The 21,114-nt window shown below is 46.4% G+C and overlaps 1 protein-coding gene across 3 annotated transcripts in view; it reads right to left on the bottom strand.

Annotated features, from left to right (window-relative positions):
• The window catches only part of LGI2 (leucine rich repeat LGI family member 2), a 31,594-nt gene that overhangs the window by 5,665 nt on the left and 4,815 nt on the right, over nucleotides 1-21,114 (bottom strand). For all 3 annotated transcript variants that reach the window (XM_024573803.4, XM_053923322.2, XM_045183022.2), the window contains 4 exons: nucleotides 19,775-19,846; nucleotides 14,521-14,592; nucleotides 13,687-13,856; nucleotides 7,330-7,494 (listed from right to left, as the gene is read on the bottom strand). In XM_024573803.4, the coding sequence (XP_024429571.2) occupies nucleotides 7,330-7,494; nucleotides 13,687-13,856; nucleotides 14,521-14,592; nucleotides 19,775-19,846 (479 nt within the window). The remainder of the gene's footprint in view (nucleotides 1-7,329; nucleotides 7,495-13,686; nucleotides 13,857-14,520; nucleotides 14,593-19,774; nucleotides 19,847-21,114) is intronic.

The raw sequence follows: 21,114 nt of genomic DNA, 5'->3' as shown, positions 1-21,114 counted from the left end.
CACCCATGTCCACAGAAGCATTGTTCCATTGCCACTGCCATTGCCATTGTTCTTGGCAATAGCCAAGAGGCGAAAGCAACCCAGGTATCCACTGAGGGATGAATGCATAAGCAAATGTGGGTTGTCCCTACAATGGAGCATTATTCAGCCTTTAAAAGGAAGGAAATTCTGACTCGTGCTACACCGTGGATGGGTGGTGAGGACGTTAGTCAAGTGAAATAAGCCAGTTCACAAATAAACAAATGCCGTACGATTCCACTTATATGAGGTACCTAGAGTAGTGAGACCCACAGAGACCGGAAGTAGAGGGTGGCGGCCTGGTCTGGGAGGAGGGGACAGTGGAGAGCTATTGTTTAATGGCTGTCAATGTTCAGTATTTCCAGACGAAAGGTTCTCGAGTGCGGCTGCACGGTAACGTGAATGTACTTAACACAGCTGAACAGTACACTTCAAAACGGTTAAGGTGGCCGATGTTACGCTATCTCTGTTTTCCCATAATTAAAGAATTTTAAACCCTCTTTAATGCATGGCGGCTCCATAGAAATAGGGAAATGCTGGTCACCTGGGTCTCCAAGTCTTTAGAGGCAGGCGTCCAATTCAGGAAATTCACTGCCACACCAAAGGGATTGTCTTCATGCTGTTCAAAAAACTGTTCCCAACTCCACAGGGCAGCATGAGGCCATTAAACGGGCTTCCTCTCTCAGCGGGTGGGGGTGGGGGTGGGGAGCCGGTGTTAAAGGGAGGCCTGAGGCCTCATAGGCAGGGGCGAACATTGTTAATGAGGGCTCTTGAAGACACTTGGCCTCTCCTGATTTCCAGAGCTAAATGAAACCGAGGCAGCATGGTGTTAAACCCTGTGGCTCCAGACCACTGCCCAGGGTTCCAAACGAAGCCCCGGACCTGAAAAGCTTTGTGACCCCGGGCCAGTCACCCAGACACTGTGTGCTCAGGCTCCTCATCTATGAAACGAGACTCAGGATGCGGCCAGCCCCGACCTTACAGGGCTGCCACAGAGACGCAGTGAGACGTGTCCTCGTTCGGGTTTTAGTTCAGAGCGCCCGCACACAAGGAGTTGGTAACTAGCAGCCATCATTACCGAGTCACTGAAGCGACTGTCTCGATAATCAAAAGACCTAGCTCCCTGAGAGACTGCCCATTGCCCAAACGTCTGTTGGAGAGCAATGATCGGATGATGTGGCCCAGGCAGCACAAAACTAGACCTTTGCAGCAAAAGGGAACATTTTCAGCAGTGACTCCCCCAAAGGTCTGGGCCACCTCCTACCAACCTCTCCCACTCTGCTTTCAGACCCCCAGGCGACCCCCACCATCCTCCCCATTCCAGCCAGCAAGCAATAGGACCACCCATGTTTCAAAAGTATTGACCTCCATCTACGTCATTTTATTAAAAGTTCTTTCCTCTAGTTTTCTAGGCAATTTGGACCAAAGTGCATCTGATCTGTAAATTGCAAGGGAAGCCACCCAGTTTCTGTTCTCGGTAATAACTCTGGGGGCAGACAGTAGGTGGTTTTTACAGCGGTGTTAACTTTTCTCTTTCACTACGCTGGCCTTCATGCAAGAACCTGGTCCCTTTCCTCTGCGTATTGCATTTTTTCTGAGTATCCAAGTTTTAAATGTTCACCAAAGCAAGTTTTAAAAATAGTAATAATAGGTAACACTTACAAAGTGTGTACTATGACCAAGCACTGCACTAAGCACTTTATATGTATTTTTACTCATTCAATCCTTATACCGACAAGATGAGGCAAATACTACTGTTATCATGATCCCCATTTTACAAAGGGTGAAACTGAGGCACAATGCTTACACAAGGTCACACAGCTAGAATGTGATAGAGATGGGAAATCCATCTCTACCTAGTCTGGCTCCAGTCTACACTCCGTCAACCACATACTGAAAGGCACAAAGAAGAAAATCGAAATCACTGGTATTGCAAATGCTGAAATAATTATATCTTGATGTATTAACCTCAATCTATGCTCATATACAAATGCACTTTTTAAAAATAAGTTTGAGCTTATAGTATATATACACAGGTTTCCTATAACCTACGTGCTTTTCACTTGACCGGTATGTTGTGAACATTTTTCCATGTTATTGCTTCTTCTGTAACTAGATTTTTAAATACTACACAGAACTCTACTGCATGAATGCACCATAGTTTAACTAGTCCCCTATTGTTGGGCATTGCAGTTATTTCTAGCCTTTCATTATTGTGAGTAACATGCTTCCTCGTAGAGAAATCTTTTTTGGAAAACCATCTGGCAGTGTTCTTCGGTGTTTGCTGAGTCAAACATTGTGCACATTTTTAAAGGCTTCTGGGTTTAAACTACCAAGCTGCTCTTCGAAAGCTGGACTGACTCCTCCCCCCCACCCCCCACGGCAGACTCTAATTGAGAGTGCGTGCTCCTGGTCTCCTTCCCGAACCACCTGGCCGTGGAGGTCCCTGCTGCCCAGAAGCACCCTCCTGGCCTGGCGGCCTCAGTGGAGGGGCCCCTGAGGCAGATAGAACACATGCTTTAGGAATGCTCCACAGTGCCTCCCTGCACGGAGGTGTCAGTAGGAGCGGAGATCATCGTGTGTGTGCGTGTGTGTGGTCTAACGTAGGAAAGAGAGAATAGAGACTGGACCATACTTTGTATACAGACATCAAAAGGCAAACAAAATAAGTCAAAACCAGAAGGGCTGAGAAGAGATGTAGAAAGAAAAAGATATGAGGAGTAAAACCTTGGGGTGACCATGACCATGGGTTCCCCGCGCCCCTAGAAGATGATGCACAGCTGGAGCTGGCCCTTTTGCCCCGTGCTCATTGGGGTCACGGGGGAGGAAGCAGATGTCCCCCCGCCCACTCTTCAGAACTCCAGTCTTGCCAGGCAGGACTGAGAAAATCCTGCCCAGCCCTTGCCTGACTCTGGGATCACCCCGTGATCAAACAAGATGACAAATGAGACATGCACGCCCCGTGAAGGGAAACAGTCCATATTTGCCTCGGTCTTCTTCAGGGCAAGTGGCTACATGGCTGTTCCCTTGCTTATCTATCTGCCCAGCACATGCGTGCTGCAGGGCTGCCTTCAGGCCAGGCTCAGGTCCAGCTGGCCATGGTCCTTCCTGCACCCAGGGGTCCACCTACTTCTGCAGACACTCCCTTCCCCTATCTCCCTCAGGCCCTTCCCTGCTGATCCCTGCCAGTTCCTACACTAATGAACATTGTGGAGAGGTTTTAATTGAAGTCAAAGAGTTGGGGTCTGTGGGGGAAGGAGGCCTGTTCCTGTCTCTTTTTCACTATAAAATGGAGACAATAGTACACGTTAAGAGGTTATGCGGTTTACGAGAGAGAAGGCTTATAAATCACTGTATACATAAATGCTAGTTGTCTTCCTTTGAGTGAAAAATTGTGTGGCAATGAATGTTATCTGTGTTTAATAGAAATTCATGTACTGAGGGAGGAGAGAAGACAGGTATTCTAATCAGGTCATCAAGGAGTGCTTCCTGTAGGAGGCTGCATTTGAGACTGGAGACCCAGGTGAAGGGAGAAATATAAGCAAGTGAGACGGTTGAATTGTAAGATGTGATCTGAAATCTATAAATGACATAAAACAGGCCGTACATGTCAGGCAGGCGTGTTGGGACCCTGCTGCAGGGATTTCTGTGCTTTCATTAAGAGTAAACAATCTTTTGTTGATTATGCTCCAGTTAAAGGTGAGGTCATATGGTATTTGTCCCTCACCGTCTGGCTTATTTCACTTAGCATAATGCTCTCCAGTTCCATCCACACTGTCGCAAATGGTATAAGCTCCTTCTTTCTCTCTGCTGCATAGAATTCCATTGTGTAAATGTACCACAGTTTTTTGATACACGCATTTGCTGATGGGCACTTAGGTGGCTTCCAGTACTTAACTGGAACATAATCAACAAAAGAAAAAAGCAAACAAAATATAACTAGAGACTTTGAAGTTAAGAACAATCTAACAATAGACAGAGGGGAGGGGGGAAGGGATAGTGGGGAGAAGGGTTTTCAGGAACTACTATAAAGGACACATGAACAAAACCAAGGGGGAAGGTGGAGGCAGGGGAGGGAGGTGGGTTTGGCTGGGATGGGGTGGAGGGGTGGGGAGAAAGTGCAGACAACTGTAATTGAACAACAATTTAAAAAAAAAGGAAAAGAAAGAGTAAACAATCTGCAGCTGGCGGCTTCCCCTAGTGGTGGTGGCAAGGAATGGAAATCAAATACCTATTTTTCACTCCCAACAATTCATTGAGAATTTACTATATACCGGGCTCTGTGCTGTGTTATACCCATTACCCCCATCCAATTCCCGTGGGCCCAATAATGCTACCATGGCCCCCATTTTACAGATGAAATGGGAATTCATGAAATTCCCATTTTACAGAGGAAAGTGACCCATGGAAGTTAACTAGCTTGGCCAAGGTCACCAGCTATAAAGATCTGGAGCCACTTTTATCAAATACTAGTGTGATGTTCACACTCGTAAGCTTAATTACCACTGTTGGAGTTCATTTCTTGAGCTTGGCTGTGAAGAGAATCCCAATGAGCTTCGCAACTGGCTGCCACCTCTCAGGCTCAAACTTCGAGGCCGAGGGGTACAGAAATCCCTGGAAACTAGCAAGGTCCAGCCAGCCCTGCCTCTGGCCATGGCCACACCCACTCCGACCTCATTGACCACTTCCTACCCACCACCTGTGTGACTTCTGTTGGGTCCAGACCATCAGTGGCCACCTGAAATTCTTGCAACAGCCTCTCAACCCTTCACGCTCTTTCCACTTCTGTTCCTCCTCCCACAGGCTACTCTCAACCCAGCTGGACACAACACACCACTCTGCTGGGCACCTGCCTCTTCCTGGGCCGCCCTCAGATCTCTGCAAGAAGCCCTCCAAGGCTCTGTAGAGCCCTCCGAGAAAATGCCTGAGCCCTTTGCAAGACCTGCAAGGCCCTGGGATCAGCCCTTCTTACCTCTCTGACTTTGTCTTCGCAACTCTAACCTGGATCGTTTTGCTCATGCCAAACTGGCCTCCTGAATTGCCCAAACAGGAAAGATACCCTCCCACCTCTAGACGTTAGCACTGCTGTTCCCTCTGTCTGGAATGCTCTTCCCCAAGATCTTCACGTGGATCAAGCCCTCGTGTCCCACAGGTCTAACTCAAATAACACCTTCTCAATGAGGCCTCTGCCAGACACCATCTAAAATTTCAACCTCCCATACCCAGCTCACCTTCATTTCACTTCTTGGCATGCTGCTATCTAAGTGTTATATGTATTACAATTATTTGTCCTTTTTATTCTCTCTCCCTCCCGTTAGAATGTAAACTCCTTGAAGGCGGAGGTTTTCATCTGGCTTGTTTGTTGCTGTGGCCCCAGCACCAAGACTGTGTCTGGCTCAGAGTAAGTGCTCGAGAAATCTCTGGGAATGAATGAATGAACGGCTTGAACTCGGGCATTCCATGAGCTGTAGGTAGAGGGCAGTGCCAGCCCTTCCCACCTAGGTCAACTTGGGAGAGGGAAGGAGTGTGATGCACCAGTGAGAAACCCTGGGCTCTGCCAAGTTATCTGCAAAAGTCACAGTGGAGTGACTCATCCATAATGGAGTGAAGAGGAAGCCAGCATGAAGAGCTGCCTGCCCTGTGCCTGGCACTCGTCAACCCTCACAACTTCCACATGGGGTGTATCTGCCCATTTTGCAGATGAGGAAACTGAGCTTCGGGGGCCACCAGGACTTCCAAGCACATGGCAGAGTCAGGAGTAGAACCCACATTCGTCACTTTTCAAAACCCATGCTCTTTAGAGTCTGGATGCCAGCTCCCTCTTGAATGGAGGGCTCTTGTCCTCTACCTAAGGGCAGACAACCCACAGTAATACCCCCAGCAGTTGCTGTGAGTTTCCAATGAGACAAACCAGCATCTGACACCTCGCAGGCCCACAACCAGCACTGGCAATGAAAGTGGACACTGGGAACTCCCGGCACAAGAGCAAAGCATCACTCTGCTCCCACCTCATATCATGGCAGAAGACAGGGGGGCCAGCTCTCTCACCCTTCACCTACCTTCCAAGTCAGAGAAAAGAGGGAAAAAAATACATGGGTAGCAAGACCCTCTCTCGCCTCCCTTTTTCCTTTAATGTGGACTCGGTTTAGGGTCCGAAGGCCTCAGCTTCCCTGGACAGGTTCACCTGTGCTGCTCTATGCTGAATCTGCACTTGGACAAGCAGGGCTGCTCTCAAGAATGTGAGCTCAGCACCAGGTGGCCAGATGGCTCGACAGCAACGAGGCTCATCTGAAAGGGCCTCTTGGTGGCATCTGCATGTGCGCCTCACAGGCCTCTCAGGGCTGCGAGATGAGGCTCGTTACGACGCTTTCCCTGCCTCTCTGCATCCTGCACCTGCTGCGAAGCCACTTGGTGCCGGAGAGATTCCTGGGAGCCTCCCCATCCAGAAATTCTACCTAGATACGCTTCTTGCTGCAACAGCAAAACGCTGCTCTAACTCCAAATTGGGAAACGCTAAAGGAAACGCTTCTCTCAGGGGGTAACAGTTGGGCCATTGTGATGCTGTTTATAAAGTTAGTATCATTATCAGGTTGCACTTGATAAATGAGAAGTCTTTGAAATATTATTTTGACTTTATCCACTTATTTAAAAAGCAAATAGACCATCCATTTTTAGTAGCACTAAGGCCCTGGGATCCCCTGCCAGCGCTGAAAGAAGCATGAACTCTTGTCCCAAAGGCCTGAATCTAAGAGCCATGTGTTCTTATTTGTTTGCACTTATAAAAAAAGGAAGCAGTGATCACCAGGACCTGACAAGGGGGCAGGAAGAACAGCTAGAGAGTGCACACGTGTTTGCATGTGTGTCTACATGTGTGTGCACGAACACTGTGTGCCTGCCCATGCATGCACAAGCACAAGTGTGTTCGTTACATGTTAGTTAACAATCAGCTTTTAAAATGTCAAAGGAGTCAGGTAGCGGCTGCAGAGCTGGTGCAGACTTAGGCAGCCATGACCGCTCAAGATCAAGGGGTTCTAGGGGCCACTTCTCACCCCTCCAGGAAAATGTCCCCCACCACACGCAACCTGTCACCCTCTCCCTTTCAAAAGGATCACCAGCAATAAACAGGATACCACACAAAGCTTCTGGTCTCATCAACAATGGACGACGTCATGAAAAAACCAGAGAGACGGGGTTAGGCTGGAACATGTCCCCCAAATCTAACCAAGTGAGAGAGCAAGCGGTCCCTCGACAGAGAACATTTCTTCTCTCGCTGTAATGAGGCCAGCACACCCGATCAAAGCCACAACACACCTGTAATGTTGTCGTAGCTCCGGAAGTTCATTTCGATGTGGTCCCACTCGAGCACCATGCAGTTCTCCATGCTGGGCTGGGCGATGGCCACGTACACGTCATTCTTGGAGTTAAACGTATCCACCGAGACGGACTGGTAGGGCAAGGTCTGATGCACAACAAAATCTGGGGATGGGGTTGGGACAGAAAGTCTCCATGAGAGCTCTTGCGGGAATTACCGACTACCCCTTCTTTCCTTTCTCTCATCAGTTCCCAAAGAAAGGGGAAGGGGGAGGACAGGAGAGACACAACGCAAACATCACAGTGTGTTTGGCTTTGGGAAAAGGTTCTGGCGTGCACAGGATTATCAAACTGAACGCACAGCTTCTAATACAACTTCTTTGAGATAAACAGATGATGGGTTTGGCTAAAAGATCTCAGTGTTATAAACAAATTGGGTGAGACCTTGACTTTCAAAAAGGCAAGACGGAACGGATGCCATGAAGCAGCATTCCCGAAACTGACTTGAACATTCCTCCATGAACAAGGATGGGCTGTGGGCAAGTTCATTCGGGGGACACTGTATTTCCAGCCCTCTCAGAAGAAACCTCGGTAATAAAGAACCCTGTTTGTGGAGTTTGCTGCGGTGGGCCTCCAGCTTACCTGACAATAGGGTCCTTTTAGCCCTTTAGCACACTCCCCTGCTCTGCAATAACCCGGCGCAAAACGGTTGTGGCGGGGTCACAATGAAGAGTTGACCCCCAAATGGCACACTGCACATTTGGAAGCCAAACCAAACCCTCTGATACAGTCTCAGAGGTTTAAAAGGCCCCTCGTGCAGGGAATTTAAGCATGTTTCCTGGTTCCTGGACCCAGTGCAATGTGAGTGGCGGCGATGCCCGCGGTCTGGAAATCTATTGGAGCTTCAGGCATGTGCCTGACTCTTATACTTAGTGGCAAATTAATACCCCTCATCCACATCACTCCCCTGACTCACTGTATTGAATCTCGGGAGGGCATGTACAATTTCACCATGGAACAGGGTGCAGATGCTCTCAGATAGTGTGCAGAGCAGCCAGAGAACCAACGAAGAAAAGGAAGAAAAGAACACTAATGAAGTGTAAGAGAAGTTCTTTCTCTGGCCAGAGAGCTTTCCATGAGCACTGCTTCATGGCAGGTTAAATGCGCCCAGGACAAAGTGATGGTGGGCATCTGACTAAGGAAAGTCACTCCTACGGAAAAGTCCTGGTTTTGCCCATCTATTCCCCACCCCGTCCTTAACGGCCTGTCTCCTCTGCAAAGCCTTCCCTGACCCTTCCAATCTTCGGGACTCTTCCTAATTCGTTGGACACATAAGCAGGCCCTGTTGTTTACACCTTATTATTCACAATGATTGAATCTTCAGTGTGGTGGCATCGGGGTCAGATTTGGAGAAGTGGGAAAGATCTAGAGCCTCGAGTAATTTTACAGAGCCAGGAGCCCAGAGAGGGTGTGTGTCTGCCCATGGGCACACAGCATGGTGCATCTCCTGAACAACAGGCTTTAAGGTCAGAACTGGGTCTTACACTTCTCAGAGCCCCCATGGCACGAGCCCACAGCAGCCACTCAAGAAATAACTCTGACATGGAAGCCTCTTAAAGCTGTTACACGAGACAGGCAATAAAGGGACAGGCCACCCCACAAGTAAGTAAAAAGGGGCAGTGCTGAAGGAGTAGAGGCGGGAATGGAGGTGAGAACAGCACTGAGCAAGTACTGGCGTAGGAAGCACGGTGGCGGGAAGAGCAGGTGCCGGTCAGGGCAGCAACAAGGGGCACAACTGAGGGAGTGAGGGCGACGTGAGGCTCTGGAAAGGGCCCTGCACCCAGAGTCGGACCACCTGAAACCACTTCCTGCACAGGAAAGACGCTGCGTGCGTGCTTCCCCCGTACAAGGCCTCAGTTTACTGATCTGCACTATGGGTACACGGGTGCCCACCTCCCAAGCTTAATGGCAGAGGGACACATGGGCCAATGTTGGTGGAAATGCCTACCTCAGGGCTTAGCACATTGTAGTTGCTTAATAAATACAGAATTAAGGTCCGAGAAAGGTTGGTCCAGCTCCCTTGTCCCAGCCACCACTGGGCTGTCACTTAGGGGAGTGTCCATTTTAACATCATCAGAGATAAGATGCCAGAACTGTGACTCCATCTGCCTGCTGAGTGACCTTGAGGAAATTACTTAACCTCTCTCTGCCTCAGTTTCCTCATTGTATATTATGACTCATACTCACTTAAACCTGTACAAAGTTAGTGCTCGATGCACATTAACTTTCAGAGGTGTCCCTCCCTGTGTACAGTAGGTGCTTAATCAGTGCTGCTGGCTCATTCTGAAGACTGTGGGGGGTTCATGCAAGGACAAGGCTGAGCGGATGATGCTTGCAGGTGTAGCAAGAAGAGGGAGAAGCAAAGCAGAGGCTGTCCCCACATGCCGACAGCAAGAGAGAGCCAAGGGGGAGTGGGGACAAGTGGCATTGTGGACGGGGCCCCTGCCCCAGGAAGTGGACTGTCCAGAAGAGCTGGGGCTCTGAGGTAAACCAGACTGGGTGTCAGGTTCCTGTTATCCTTGTAGTCTGTGACCTTGGGCAAGAAACTTGAGCCTCAGGTTCCTCCTGAGTAAAATTAGGGCGACATTTATGTCATAGGCTGTTGTAGAGACTAAATAAGAGAGAGCACGTAAGTGTTCACGCAGAGCCCCGTCTGTGGTCACCCCTCAGGAGGGTTACGTATGTAACTATACAGGTGCATGTAGTCTTATGGTCAGAGTTCCAATGACCATAACAGATAACATTAGGCCACCTGCATGAAGATATGGAAGAGTCACAATGGCCCCTAGCCCCAACCCTCTACCAACATCCCCAAAATGCCACCGTTCAGCAATCAAAGAGCAAAGCAGAAAACATCAGCCTCAGCTCTTGCCTGCTGGCATGGGCAGAACCAGGGCGGAAGCCAGAGGGCACTGGCCTACAACATGAGTCCCCTCTGTGCTCACACATTGCTACACAGGGAGTGGCAGCAGGCCCTGCCTGCGTCCTCTTGTGGCGTCAGAAAAGGACTCAGAGAATACCGGTGAGCTCTTTCAGAGACAACCGAGCCGGCTACAAACACCTCCCCAACATACTGTGGCACCCCTCTGATCCAAGTCTGCAGGAGCTTCTAAACACGTGTGTGACTCCTGTAACTCCCTTCTTCTAGTCTGTCTCCTGGCTACACATTGCATTCTGACATGAGCATCTTCTTACACACAGAGGTCCTCTAAAGTGCTCACCAAAAAGTCAGTTTTTTATGAATGAAGCCCAGAATGAGAAAGAGCTGCCAGAGTGGACAGCATTTTAAAAATCTAGCCTTCAGTGGTCTAATGATCATTTATTTTCCCAAACATCATTTCCATCATATTTTCTATAAATTGAGTATCTGGCACAAAACAAACTGTTAAGTCATTTGACTCATAAATCTAATTCTAAGGTGACTCCTTTTCCCCTCCTCTCTCCCTCCCCCCCAAATTAAAAAAGGAGGAGGAAGAGAAGAAAAAGAGGAAGAAACGGGGTGGAAGAAAATGATGGATGCAGATGTGTGCTTGTGTGTAGGGGGGAGGGGGTTGGAATTTAAAGATCTTCTTCCATCCTCATCTTAATTTGTCTTTCACAAATGGCAAACGCACATTCATGTGGAAAGCTCTCAGAGAATGCACATATTGATATGACATCAATTTACTAGTGTTTAAGTATTATTGGTATTCTCTGCAAAAACCTGCCACTTCCCTTCGCACTGGATTAGTTCCTGATGTCAGTGGGACGCTTTCAGTTCAGGCACGGCTCCCACTGGAATCAACAGATTTTTACACAGCTATTTATAGCACTTGCTGAAAATAAATTATACATGATGCCTATCCTATTGGGAGAGAAACTGCACATTAATGCATTATTTCTCTTTGCATTTTCATCAGCCCTGAAATAGGGAAGCTAACAGGACCATTAGGATGCAAAATTCACTCCCTCTAAGGAATTTAGTGAATTATCCACCTAATGTGGGGAATCATGAGCAGGTAACAGGGATTTCTGAGGTGGTTAAAAATAGACTGGAGGTGGAGGGTGCTGGCAGGACGGTGATTAAACTGGAGAGCTGAAACAGTCCAGGGCTTGCTTCGTGGTGTTAATTACACCCCTGTGCCTGCAACAGTATCTGCCTCCCTTCTTCCACCTGAAGAACTCACTCTTTGCCTGCAAATCTGAGCTCAGAGGAAAACAATGCACTAAGGAGATGTGCTTCTCCCCAAACCTTTGGCGAGGATGCGCTGACAGTAAGTACCCTGACTCGAGCATGGGCTTTCCGTGTTCCTCAGCCCTGAATAAGGCGGCAGAGGATGACGCTTGATCTGAGTGGAATATAGGAACCCCCAAACCTCCCAATTTATTAACATATGTTTCTACAAGTCAGGGACTCTATTTGGGGACTGGTCACAACCTGGCTGTGCCACTGTTTTTCATGATGGAAGAAACCTGAAGCAAGATAATTTGCCTGTGAGTCTTCAAGGGAGAAAAAAACAACCAAGAGTCATCAGCTCCCAGTTACCAGGGGAGAGCCCTGACTATCTCAATCGTAACTGGAAGCTTTTCAGCAAAGACATGTATATATATAAGAGAGAGAATGCCCTAAAATGCATTAGGAGCTCACACTGCCCCGTGGATCCTGGCTGTAAGACACATTTCGGACCGGCCACCTCGGTTCCCAGCCCTCTCCATTCCCCCCTGGCAGTTCTCAGAGCCCAGATTGTTTCCACAGCCAACCATAGGGCTCTAAGGTCAGAACACGCTGTGTCTCACGTAAGTTATTCCCCATTCCCCAAGGCCCTCTAGAGCCATGTCATTTCTCTCAGATCTGGGCAAGCTTTCCATCCATTACAGCCGGGTGTGAAGAGCACAACAGAAAAGCTGCTAACTTCATGTGGGAGTTTGGAGAACGCTCCAGAAAACCTGGAGAAGAGGTTGAGAGGAGCCCCAATGAGCTTTGGTTTAGCATTGTGTACCAAACGGCCTTGAACGCCACCTTTGGGTGCAAATGTCCTTGACTCAACCTCTGATTTATTACACTGCCCCGCAATACAGTAAATAACCCTCAAGTGGCCTCGGCTGGCTACAGGGCACCTGCCAATTACACAGCTGAACAAGCTCCCACTCCGCGATGAAAGACAAGGTCATTTCCGCAAGAGTTCAGGTGTTCTCTCAGAAAGGAACAGGACTTGTAGGATGCCTTATTTATAAAGGTATCTAGAAATAATTTTTACTTTCTGAGTGTTTGTTTATTTGGAAGACGGCAGCAACTGGCCTAAATGTGATATTTTATTCTTGAAGTTCTTTTGTCTTTTTAGTTTCTGGAACTATTTTCTGAGTTCTCATTCCTGCTGCTCCCACTGACATGCCTGGAGGCCCTGTAGATATCAAATCTCGGCCTAAACATTTATTTTTTCTAAGTCTGAAGAGCAAGGGTCATGCTGTGGATTGCTCCTCTCTCCTTTAAAACCGGACTTCAGCAGCTGTGGCCACCCCATCGAAGCCCGTCCCACGGAAACACTCGGCTGCCCTGTTCAGGGTGTGCGGAGTGGGAGCAGTTAGAGCAGTGGAGCCTCAGTTCTCCAACTTACTTCGTTTCCGAAGGCTGTTCGAGAACCAAATTGTTCGAGATGGGAGACATTCAAGAACTGAGGTTTGACTGTATTTTAATTTTATCTTTATAGCCTGAAAAATGTATGAACTGAAAACTTAAGGTAGCCCCTCAAGTTTTTAGTTCATACAAAATCAAACTTTACACTTTTCCCTCAATATGAGTTGTATCTTTTGACAACCAACTGTTAGCTTATATTTCTACTTTGCCATTGGTTATAATTTAGCTAGTTATCTTCTTTTACCTGGAACTATGAACACAATTTATAGATTTTAAAGTCTATAAACTTGAACTTTAAATATTCAATAAAATTCATATAATTCAATAATTTTGGTCTCTCTGCACTAGCTTTCTACAGAAACCCAAACTGATTCGAAAGGATTTCTGTGCCGAACTCACTAGTTTATACTTCATTCTTTTTAAAAAATCTTTTGAGAAATTTGAATATTGTAAAGAATCAACAAGACCCAAAATTAAAGCCAGTGCGGTCAACAAAAACCTAAGCTGTTGAGATATTTTTTGTACCACATCAATTCATATCTTTTAGAATGCTTAAATGTTGCCTAAACCGATTTTGATAGAAAATTTTTACACCCACTTTTCTCCACTCCCTGTTAACAATCTAAAAGAAAACTAATGGATTATTCCACAGCACGGTCTTCGGTGACAGAGGTTCTGAATACCTGTAGTTGTGCATTCGTAGTCAAAGCTGGTCACGTCATTTAGCTTCTTTTCCTGGTACTCAGGTGGACCAATACACAGCACATCCGAAACAGTGGAATTTGTCATCTTCAACCACAGGTACAACCACTTGGCTTTGCAGTCACATTCAAATTTATTGCCCCTCAAGTCTCTAAAAAAAATAAATAAAACAAAACACAAACACAGAGAAACAGGCATGTTTTGGCAGTAATATGAGACTCCAGAATCATTAACATCTTGATATATTTAATACCCCCCAAAAAATGTAATTTAAATTTTTTTCTATCTAACACATCCTATTTCTTGTTCTTACCACTGCCTTTATTTAATAATCTTCAGTGCCTATGAATTAAACTATAGGGCCTACAGAGGGCTTTTGGAGCCAACATACCACCATTTCTCCAGACTGTTGAAACTGTTCCCGTGCCGCGCTGAATACGGGAGACACGGAGGGAGGACACCGCCCAACCCAGGTTCTCACAAACGAAAACACAGTGTCTACGGGACACCGTAGGAAGCCAGTTTTCACAAATGCTGCTGAAGCGCTAAGATCTCGTTAAACGGGACCCAGTGAGAAATGACCAACACCAGAAGGCAAAACACTATCTCCAGGGCCTAATGCTCTGATGTCTATTCTAAACTGGCAAAATCCAATCCAATACAGACTCTATGCTGCTTCCCAGTGAGCACCTCCTTTTCATAGAGTCTTTAGCTACAACATAACAGAAATGCAGTAAAGAGAGAGAAAGTATTTAAAGACATGATTAACTGGGGCACAATGACAAGCAGCCATAACCTTGATTTTCATTACTTACAGTTCAATCAGAGAGTCTAAATCACTGAAGACATCTCTTGGGAGTGCTTTTATGTGGTTATTGGCCAAAGAACTAGAACAAGAAAGTAACATTTTAATGTGGTTATTATCTTCATGCCCTATTACCCTGAAGTCCCTTAAATAACGTAATGATTTCAAATAGAGCTCTAAACCTCTTCAGCACAATGTGGTTCGGTTTCCGGTTTTGGTCATCAATACTGGGTGAAAGAAATGAGTTTAGTTATATAGAAATAACATTATAAATGCTGGAGTACAATGTAAATCTTTTGCTTTGTTTTTAAAGCAAGCATTTATTAAGCTCTTGATATACATTTGTTAAACCTCAGACAACACTCACATGTCTCAGAGTAAAAGCCACAGTCCCTTCGATGGCATGCAACACCTTCCATTTATTTGCTAGCTTACCTCCACTCCCACCTATCCGTGGGACCAGGTCTAAACCACCAAGATCCAGCCACACTGGCCTCTCTTTTAAAAATATTCTTTAACTGATTTTAGTGAGAGATGAAGGGGGGAGGAAGAGAGAGAAAGAGAGGGAAAGAGAGAAACGCTGATTTATTTGCTTTTCCACTTATTACGCATTCACTGGTTGATATTCTTGTATGTGCCCTGACCAGGGATCACACCCACAACCTTGGAGTATTAGGATGACATTCTAACCAACTGACACCTGGCCAGGGCACACTGGCCTTTTTGTTACTCCTCAAGCAGGAGAAACACAGTCCCAGCTCAAGGCCTCTGAATTTGCTGTCCTTCTGCCCAGAATGTCCTTCCCCCCAGAGCCCCCACAGCTCACTCCATCCCCTCTTACCTCCATCCTCAACTATCTCTGACCTCCACACATCTTTCTCCCTGTCTCTGCTCTTCCCTGCACGACTGTTACTTGGCACACTATGCATTTTATTTATCTATTTGTTTATCGACTGTGTATTTTTCCTATATGTAAGACTTCTCTGTCCACATTTGCATCCTCAGCTCATAGAACAGTGCCTGGCACATAGTAGGTACTCAATAAATCTTTGTTGAATGAATGAATTATGCACTAAAATGACAATGATTTTAAAAAAAGATGTGCAGTCTTGTGCCAAGAAGTTCCCTAATGGTCCATTTAAGTGAATGCTATCACTTGTGACTCTAAGAAAGGACTCTGTAAATACCTGTTTCCATAAAGACTTCCAGCTCTAACCCTAACAATAATATAAAATCTCAATGAACCACGTGTACGAAAGGAATGACGGTGATCAATTTCATTTTCTCATTAACGAAGTTTGGCTAGAAACCTCTCTGCATGTGTGCTCTTAGTGTTGAAGAGCTCTCTAAAAGGTCCTAGTCCACCCCCTGGCTCACCCAGAAGGAGACTAAATGAACACCATCAACAACTTCTCCGAAGATCCCAGACTTTGCAGTGCCCTGCCATCATCCTGCTACAGACGAATGTCCGCGGGCCGGGCTGCCGACGCTGAAAGACGCTGGTGCTGAAGTGCTGCGCACCAAGCCTGCCGTTCCCCCGGCATTCTGCTCTGCTGCGAGTCGGCCACGAACCCGATGCCTACCGTTTTTCTCTTACACAGGAGTACAAACAGCAAGACTACAAAGGATAAAGACGTAGGCAATTCAGCACCAACCTCTTTAAATATATATATGAAATTAGTCTTTTTGTAGCAGCAGAATGACCCATCACAGAAAGAGGAATTAAAGAAATGAGTATTCCTCCTTAGACTCAGCTGGAGTGGACAGCTCTGAACCCATTTTACACTGACCATTCTGGCTTCAAGATACTAACAGAATAAGGGGAGACCCCTTCCCTTATAGATAAACACCACTGAACTAGAATACCACTTCATGTATTGTTAAACCTTTCTTTCCTAAATGATTTATCTGTACCTTTTTAAAGATGTTGGAAAATAGACTAAATAGGTAATCGGATTAAACATACTCTAGAACAGATTTCTGAAATTAAAAAAGAACATGTTTGTTTTGATTTTTTTTTCCTGGTTGACAGTTGCTTTACCTGAAAAGTACAAATTTCTTTCTAGCTAATTAAAGGTTAATTATTTAGCTAAATGTGTTGTTACTTGAAATGTATCGTATAGAAGTGATAAGACCATACAGATTGGTCAAGGCCAAAAAAGCAGACTGTTTAGCAACCGTTCCAAGTGCTCCATTTAGATTTCAGGAAGCTGAATTATTTACATGGGCCAGCCACCCCACTCACACTCAGCGCCTAATGTCTTACTTTCCACTTCATTTTATCTACCAATTCACGGCACTTACTTCATTTCTAAAACTACTTGACAGCAACCTGTCCCTTGGGCTTTAGAGGCCGGCTGGAAAACAAATGTCCTAGATTTTAGTTACAGATTGGCACTGCTCCTGCAGGGCTCCGAAACCCGATCTTTGTTTCTTTACATATAAACGTGACCCTGCAGGTGTTGGAAAAGTTCATAAAAGATAAAAATCTGATACATAAGCAAGCAAATTCCATATAGTGACTTCCTTAATCACAGGAGTGAACTTTAAAGAGCGGGTGTGCTCTCTCTGCTTAGAAGTTTACAAAATGGGGGGCTGGAGGGGTTCCCATAGAAGGATCAGTCCATTCTTAAACAATGTATTAAATGTTTTAAATACAACATACATCCCCAGCCTGGGGGAGTCCACTTTAAAAGTCACCTCACGTGCCAAGAAGTAGAGTCCCTATGGAAAATCCAGCTCAGTGAGGAACATACTGGTCAACCAGCAAATCAGAAACAAGTCCTGCTGGCTTAGCCTGGAGCTAGGGGCTGGGCGCAGGGCAGAGCTGATGGAAGATCCTTACCAACCGTCCGTCCCCTCGGGGGACTTGCAGTGATGCTGGCGAGATAAAACTAATGTCCATGAAATGGCACAACCCGTATGGCCTGCTTCTACAGGGAAGTGTGTGGGTGTGTGGAGCCAACAGGGAGGGCTATAGGAGGCCTGAAGGGGCAATCCGAACAGCTCCATGGCGGAGACAGAACTTCATCTGGACTTTGAAGGAAAAGTGGATGGATTCCAGGAGATCGCAGGTGAAAGAAACAGCATCCAGGGCAAGAGAAAGGGTGTAAGGAAAAGCCCAGGATGCGATGACCTGGGTCTGCATGGGGGCCCCCTGAGAGCCCAGGATTCTGAGGACTTTAGGGATATGAGGCTGCAGAGCTGGGGAGAGAAGGCCCTGTTGGCTTGGCTGTCAGATGGCAACACATGCTAGGAATGGGCGTATCAGTGCAGCCGTGCACTCTGGACCCAAGCTGAAGAATCCTTTATTCCCTCTGCATTTCACACAGAGGAGGAGGTGCCTCTTACACATATGTACGTCTGACACATACAGATATGGTTGTGTGTGCAGATGCACAGGCATGCACACACAAAGCAGTTATGTACACACGTAGAGAAGTCCATGCACCCATGGGCACACGTGCGCAAAGCTAAACAAATATACATGCATGATACCTCCATGTTCTCACCAGTTTTCAGACCAGGGACCGAAGCCAATTGGTGGAATAAAAGTTGACATCTGGGCTAACTCAGTCACATGAGCTTTGCTTTAGGTTCACAATCTGCCCAGAGTCTTTGCTTAAAACAAAGACCCTCATTCCTGACTTCTGGGAACTGGGTTTTTCCGGCCACAGCTGTACCTCTTCAGACACCCACAGCTGTCTTCTTAGCGGGCCCTGTCTGGCCACCCAAACTGCCAACACTACTCAGCAGTCATGGAGAAAACTGAGACTTCTTAATGAGTGTAGGAAGGGAATGATATTGTTGTTGATCATGATGAAGATGATAACAATGCCAACCATAACTTGAGCATTTACCTGGGTGATGGGCTAAATGCTTTGCAAACAGCAGTACCCCACTTTGCAGAGCAATCCTCGGGGGTCAGTATGATCATCACCATATTTAGGATGAGGAGGAGTCAGGCTCAAGTGGCTGAGTAACTAATAAATGACAGCACCGAGATTTGTACCCAAGCCTATGTGACTCCAAGCCCATCGTCTTAGCCTTTACAGGACTGTGCAGATTCAGCATCTAGGTTGAATGTGGGGAAAACTCGAGGCTTCTACAGGAAGAAAAGAAAGCCTGGAGCAGTGACGCCAATAAGAGTCTGACTCGCTCCAGGATCGACTGTGCTGATCCAGAGGTTTAGACCTCCCACTTCTGCCACCTCATCACCTTCCTCTGCGAGCCTGAACTCAGGCAGAGCTTCTGCCCAGGAGGATTCCAGAACCACGGGCTCCCTGAGCCTGGAGACAGACACCTTCGCCTATGTCAGGGTTTGACGTAAACAACGATCTCTTGAGAGGCTATTTCAGTCGGGTGACACCAGCTGAGGGCATTGCCACCCCTGCCCAACACCCCATTCAAAGCCCCCCAGTTTTCTCCCTTCACTTTTTATCACACACAAGCTGATCTGACTCAAACACAAAATATCTGTCACACAAATGGGACCTGGCCCTGGCTAATACATGGCTCCTACAAGACAATGACCATTTTTCTGTTTTCATAAACATAGTCCCTATTTTTTCCAATTTTCTACATTTGCTAAGTAAGTGTATGTACTTGCTTTATTCTGATATGCCAATTCAAATCAATCTGTTTAACTTTTTTTCTCCAGAAAGCTATTAAAAAACCCAGAGAGCTCAGCTTAAGCCACCGATTAATCCAACATAAAGGGAAAAGCTACTTGCATTCAAATTAGAGGAACCACAAAATGTCTTTATTCCATTTTGTCCTATTTCTGACCCTGCATCCAACATTCTTCTACAACTCATGTAAGTCTCAGTTCCTAAATCTGTAAAATGGGGACTCACAGGTTATTGTGAAAGACAGAAGGAGGCTCACGAAGCACCCAGCCCTGTGCCGGGCACAGAGCAGGAGTATATTGCATATCAGTTTCCTTCCCAGCCCCTCCATCACTCCGACAGGCACTCACAGCTCAGAGGGCTCCCTGCTTGACATGCAGGCATGTGGTCCATGACAATGATCCAGAGTGACGGAAAAGATGATAAAGACAAGTGCGTCTTTATTATCTTGGGATGGTGCCTGATCAGCAATATAGAAACCTCCAGGGTAACCTGGAAATTAGTTTCACTTGAATGTTCACACTATGGACAAAACAGTCAAAAAAAAAAAACCAAACAGAAAAAATAGAGAGTCACCAGGAAGTGAATCTGACTTTACACCTTAAAGGATTTTACAGCACTTTTCATAGGACTTACAGGTGAGTCAGGTCACGGAGGCCACGGAAGGCATTTCTTGAAATGGTTTCTATTTTGTTCCCTTCGATGAACCTAAGGAGAACAGCAGTATAATTAAACTGAATTTTCTTAGCTTACCATCTCTGAAAAATGACATTGGAATGCTTTTGGAATAAAATCTAAAAACGTTCGTGAACTTTAACAATTCAACTCTGAAGAGTAGGTCAGCTGCCCCCGGCTCCAGGTGGGAGCAGGTGTGCGTGCGAGCACACGTGTATGCTCCCCGTGCTCCTAGGAAGCAGCACGGTGGTCTTCGTATTCAGAGCTGGCAATGTGGGTAAAATCATCTTGGGGACAAAGAGAAGAAAGCACTTTACAAAGGCAAGAAATGTTCGCATCTCTGCAAGCCTGGCATGCCCCCAGATGGTCAACCCTTCTTACATTTCACAGCCTGGCTATTAATACTTTTGTTAACATCACTGTCCCTTGGGGGAGCCCATTGTTGCACATCTCCTTACTGAAGTTTTTGCCCAGGGAGAATTCCATTAAGCTTGGCTTCTGGCAACTTTGAGTTCATCACATCCTACTCTGAACAGACCCGTGATGAGGTAGGATCCACTTGGGACCTGCAAGGCACTGGGAAGTAGGAAGTGTAATGACATTGAGTATGGGCTGAGCTTCTCTCTCTGCACTGAAACGTCTTAGGGCTTGAGCATTGGACCCTGCAATATAATTCAGGCCATGCTTGAAAGTCTCAGTGAGAAAAGTAAGCACTGCGACTGTGCCCCAGTGCCACACAGGCCTACAGTTTACTTTAAGGCATCTCATTTCCTTAAACGGAAGAGAGTCTTTGATGAGATGGTCCAAGGGACAGGCTTTGCTACATGATGCCATTAGTTAGTGAAATTGCTCTTGGTTCTTGTACTGAGAATGCTCCAATGCCTGCTTGTAAAAGTCTGGGGTCTATTCAGTGATAGACTCCCGTATAAATGAAGCTAACCTCCTGCTCAATCACCTTGACAGTAAGACGAACTAACTGCTCATAAGAGAAAACGGGTAGCTTCACATGCACTCCCTCCATCACCGGTTCACGTACTTTGGTAGAACCTAGTTGGGCTTAGCGCTTCAGTCCCACATACCTTTCCATGTTAAGCATACTATCCCCTGTCATGAGAGCCTACGTATTAGGTGCACTCTGGAGAAGGAACTCCAGAAACACACTTCTAGGACACAAAATCAGCAGGGAGCTTTCTTAGACCCAGGGTGTGTTTAGAACTCAAACATCTACAATACCTGTCTACCTCAGATAAGAAAGCAGAGACAAGGCTTTAAAAATCCCTCTGAATGCTATGTAAGGAAAT

Source organism: Desmodus rotundus, chromosome 4 (genome assembly GCF_022682495.2).
Source record: "Desmodus rotundus isolate HL8 chromosome 4, HLdesRot8A.1, whole genome shotgun sequence".
In the NCBI taxonomy this organism is placed as follows: domain Eukaryota; kingdom Metazoa; phylum Chordata; class Mammalia; order Chiroptera; family Phyllostomidae; genus Desmodus; species Desmodus rotundus.
The sequence above is the reverse complement of the archived record's forward strand: the minus strand, read 5'-3'. Positions and strand labels throughout refer to the sequence as shown.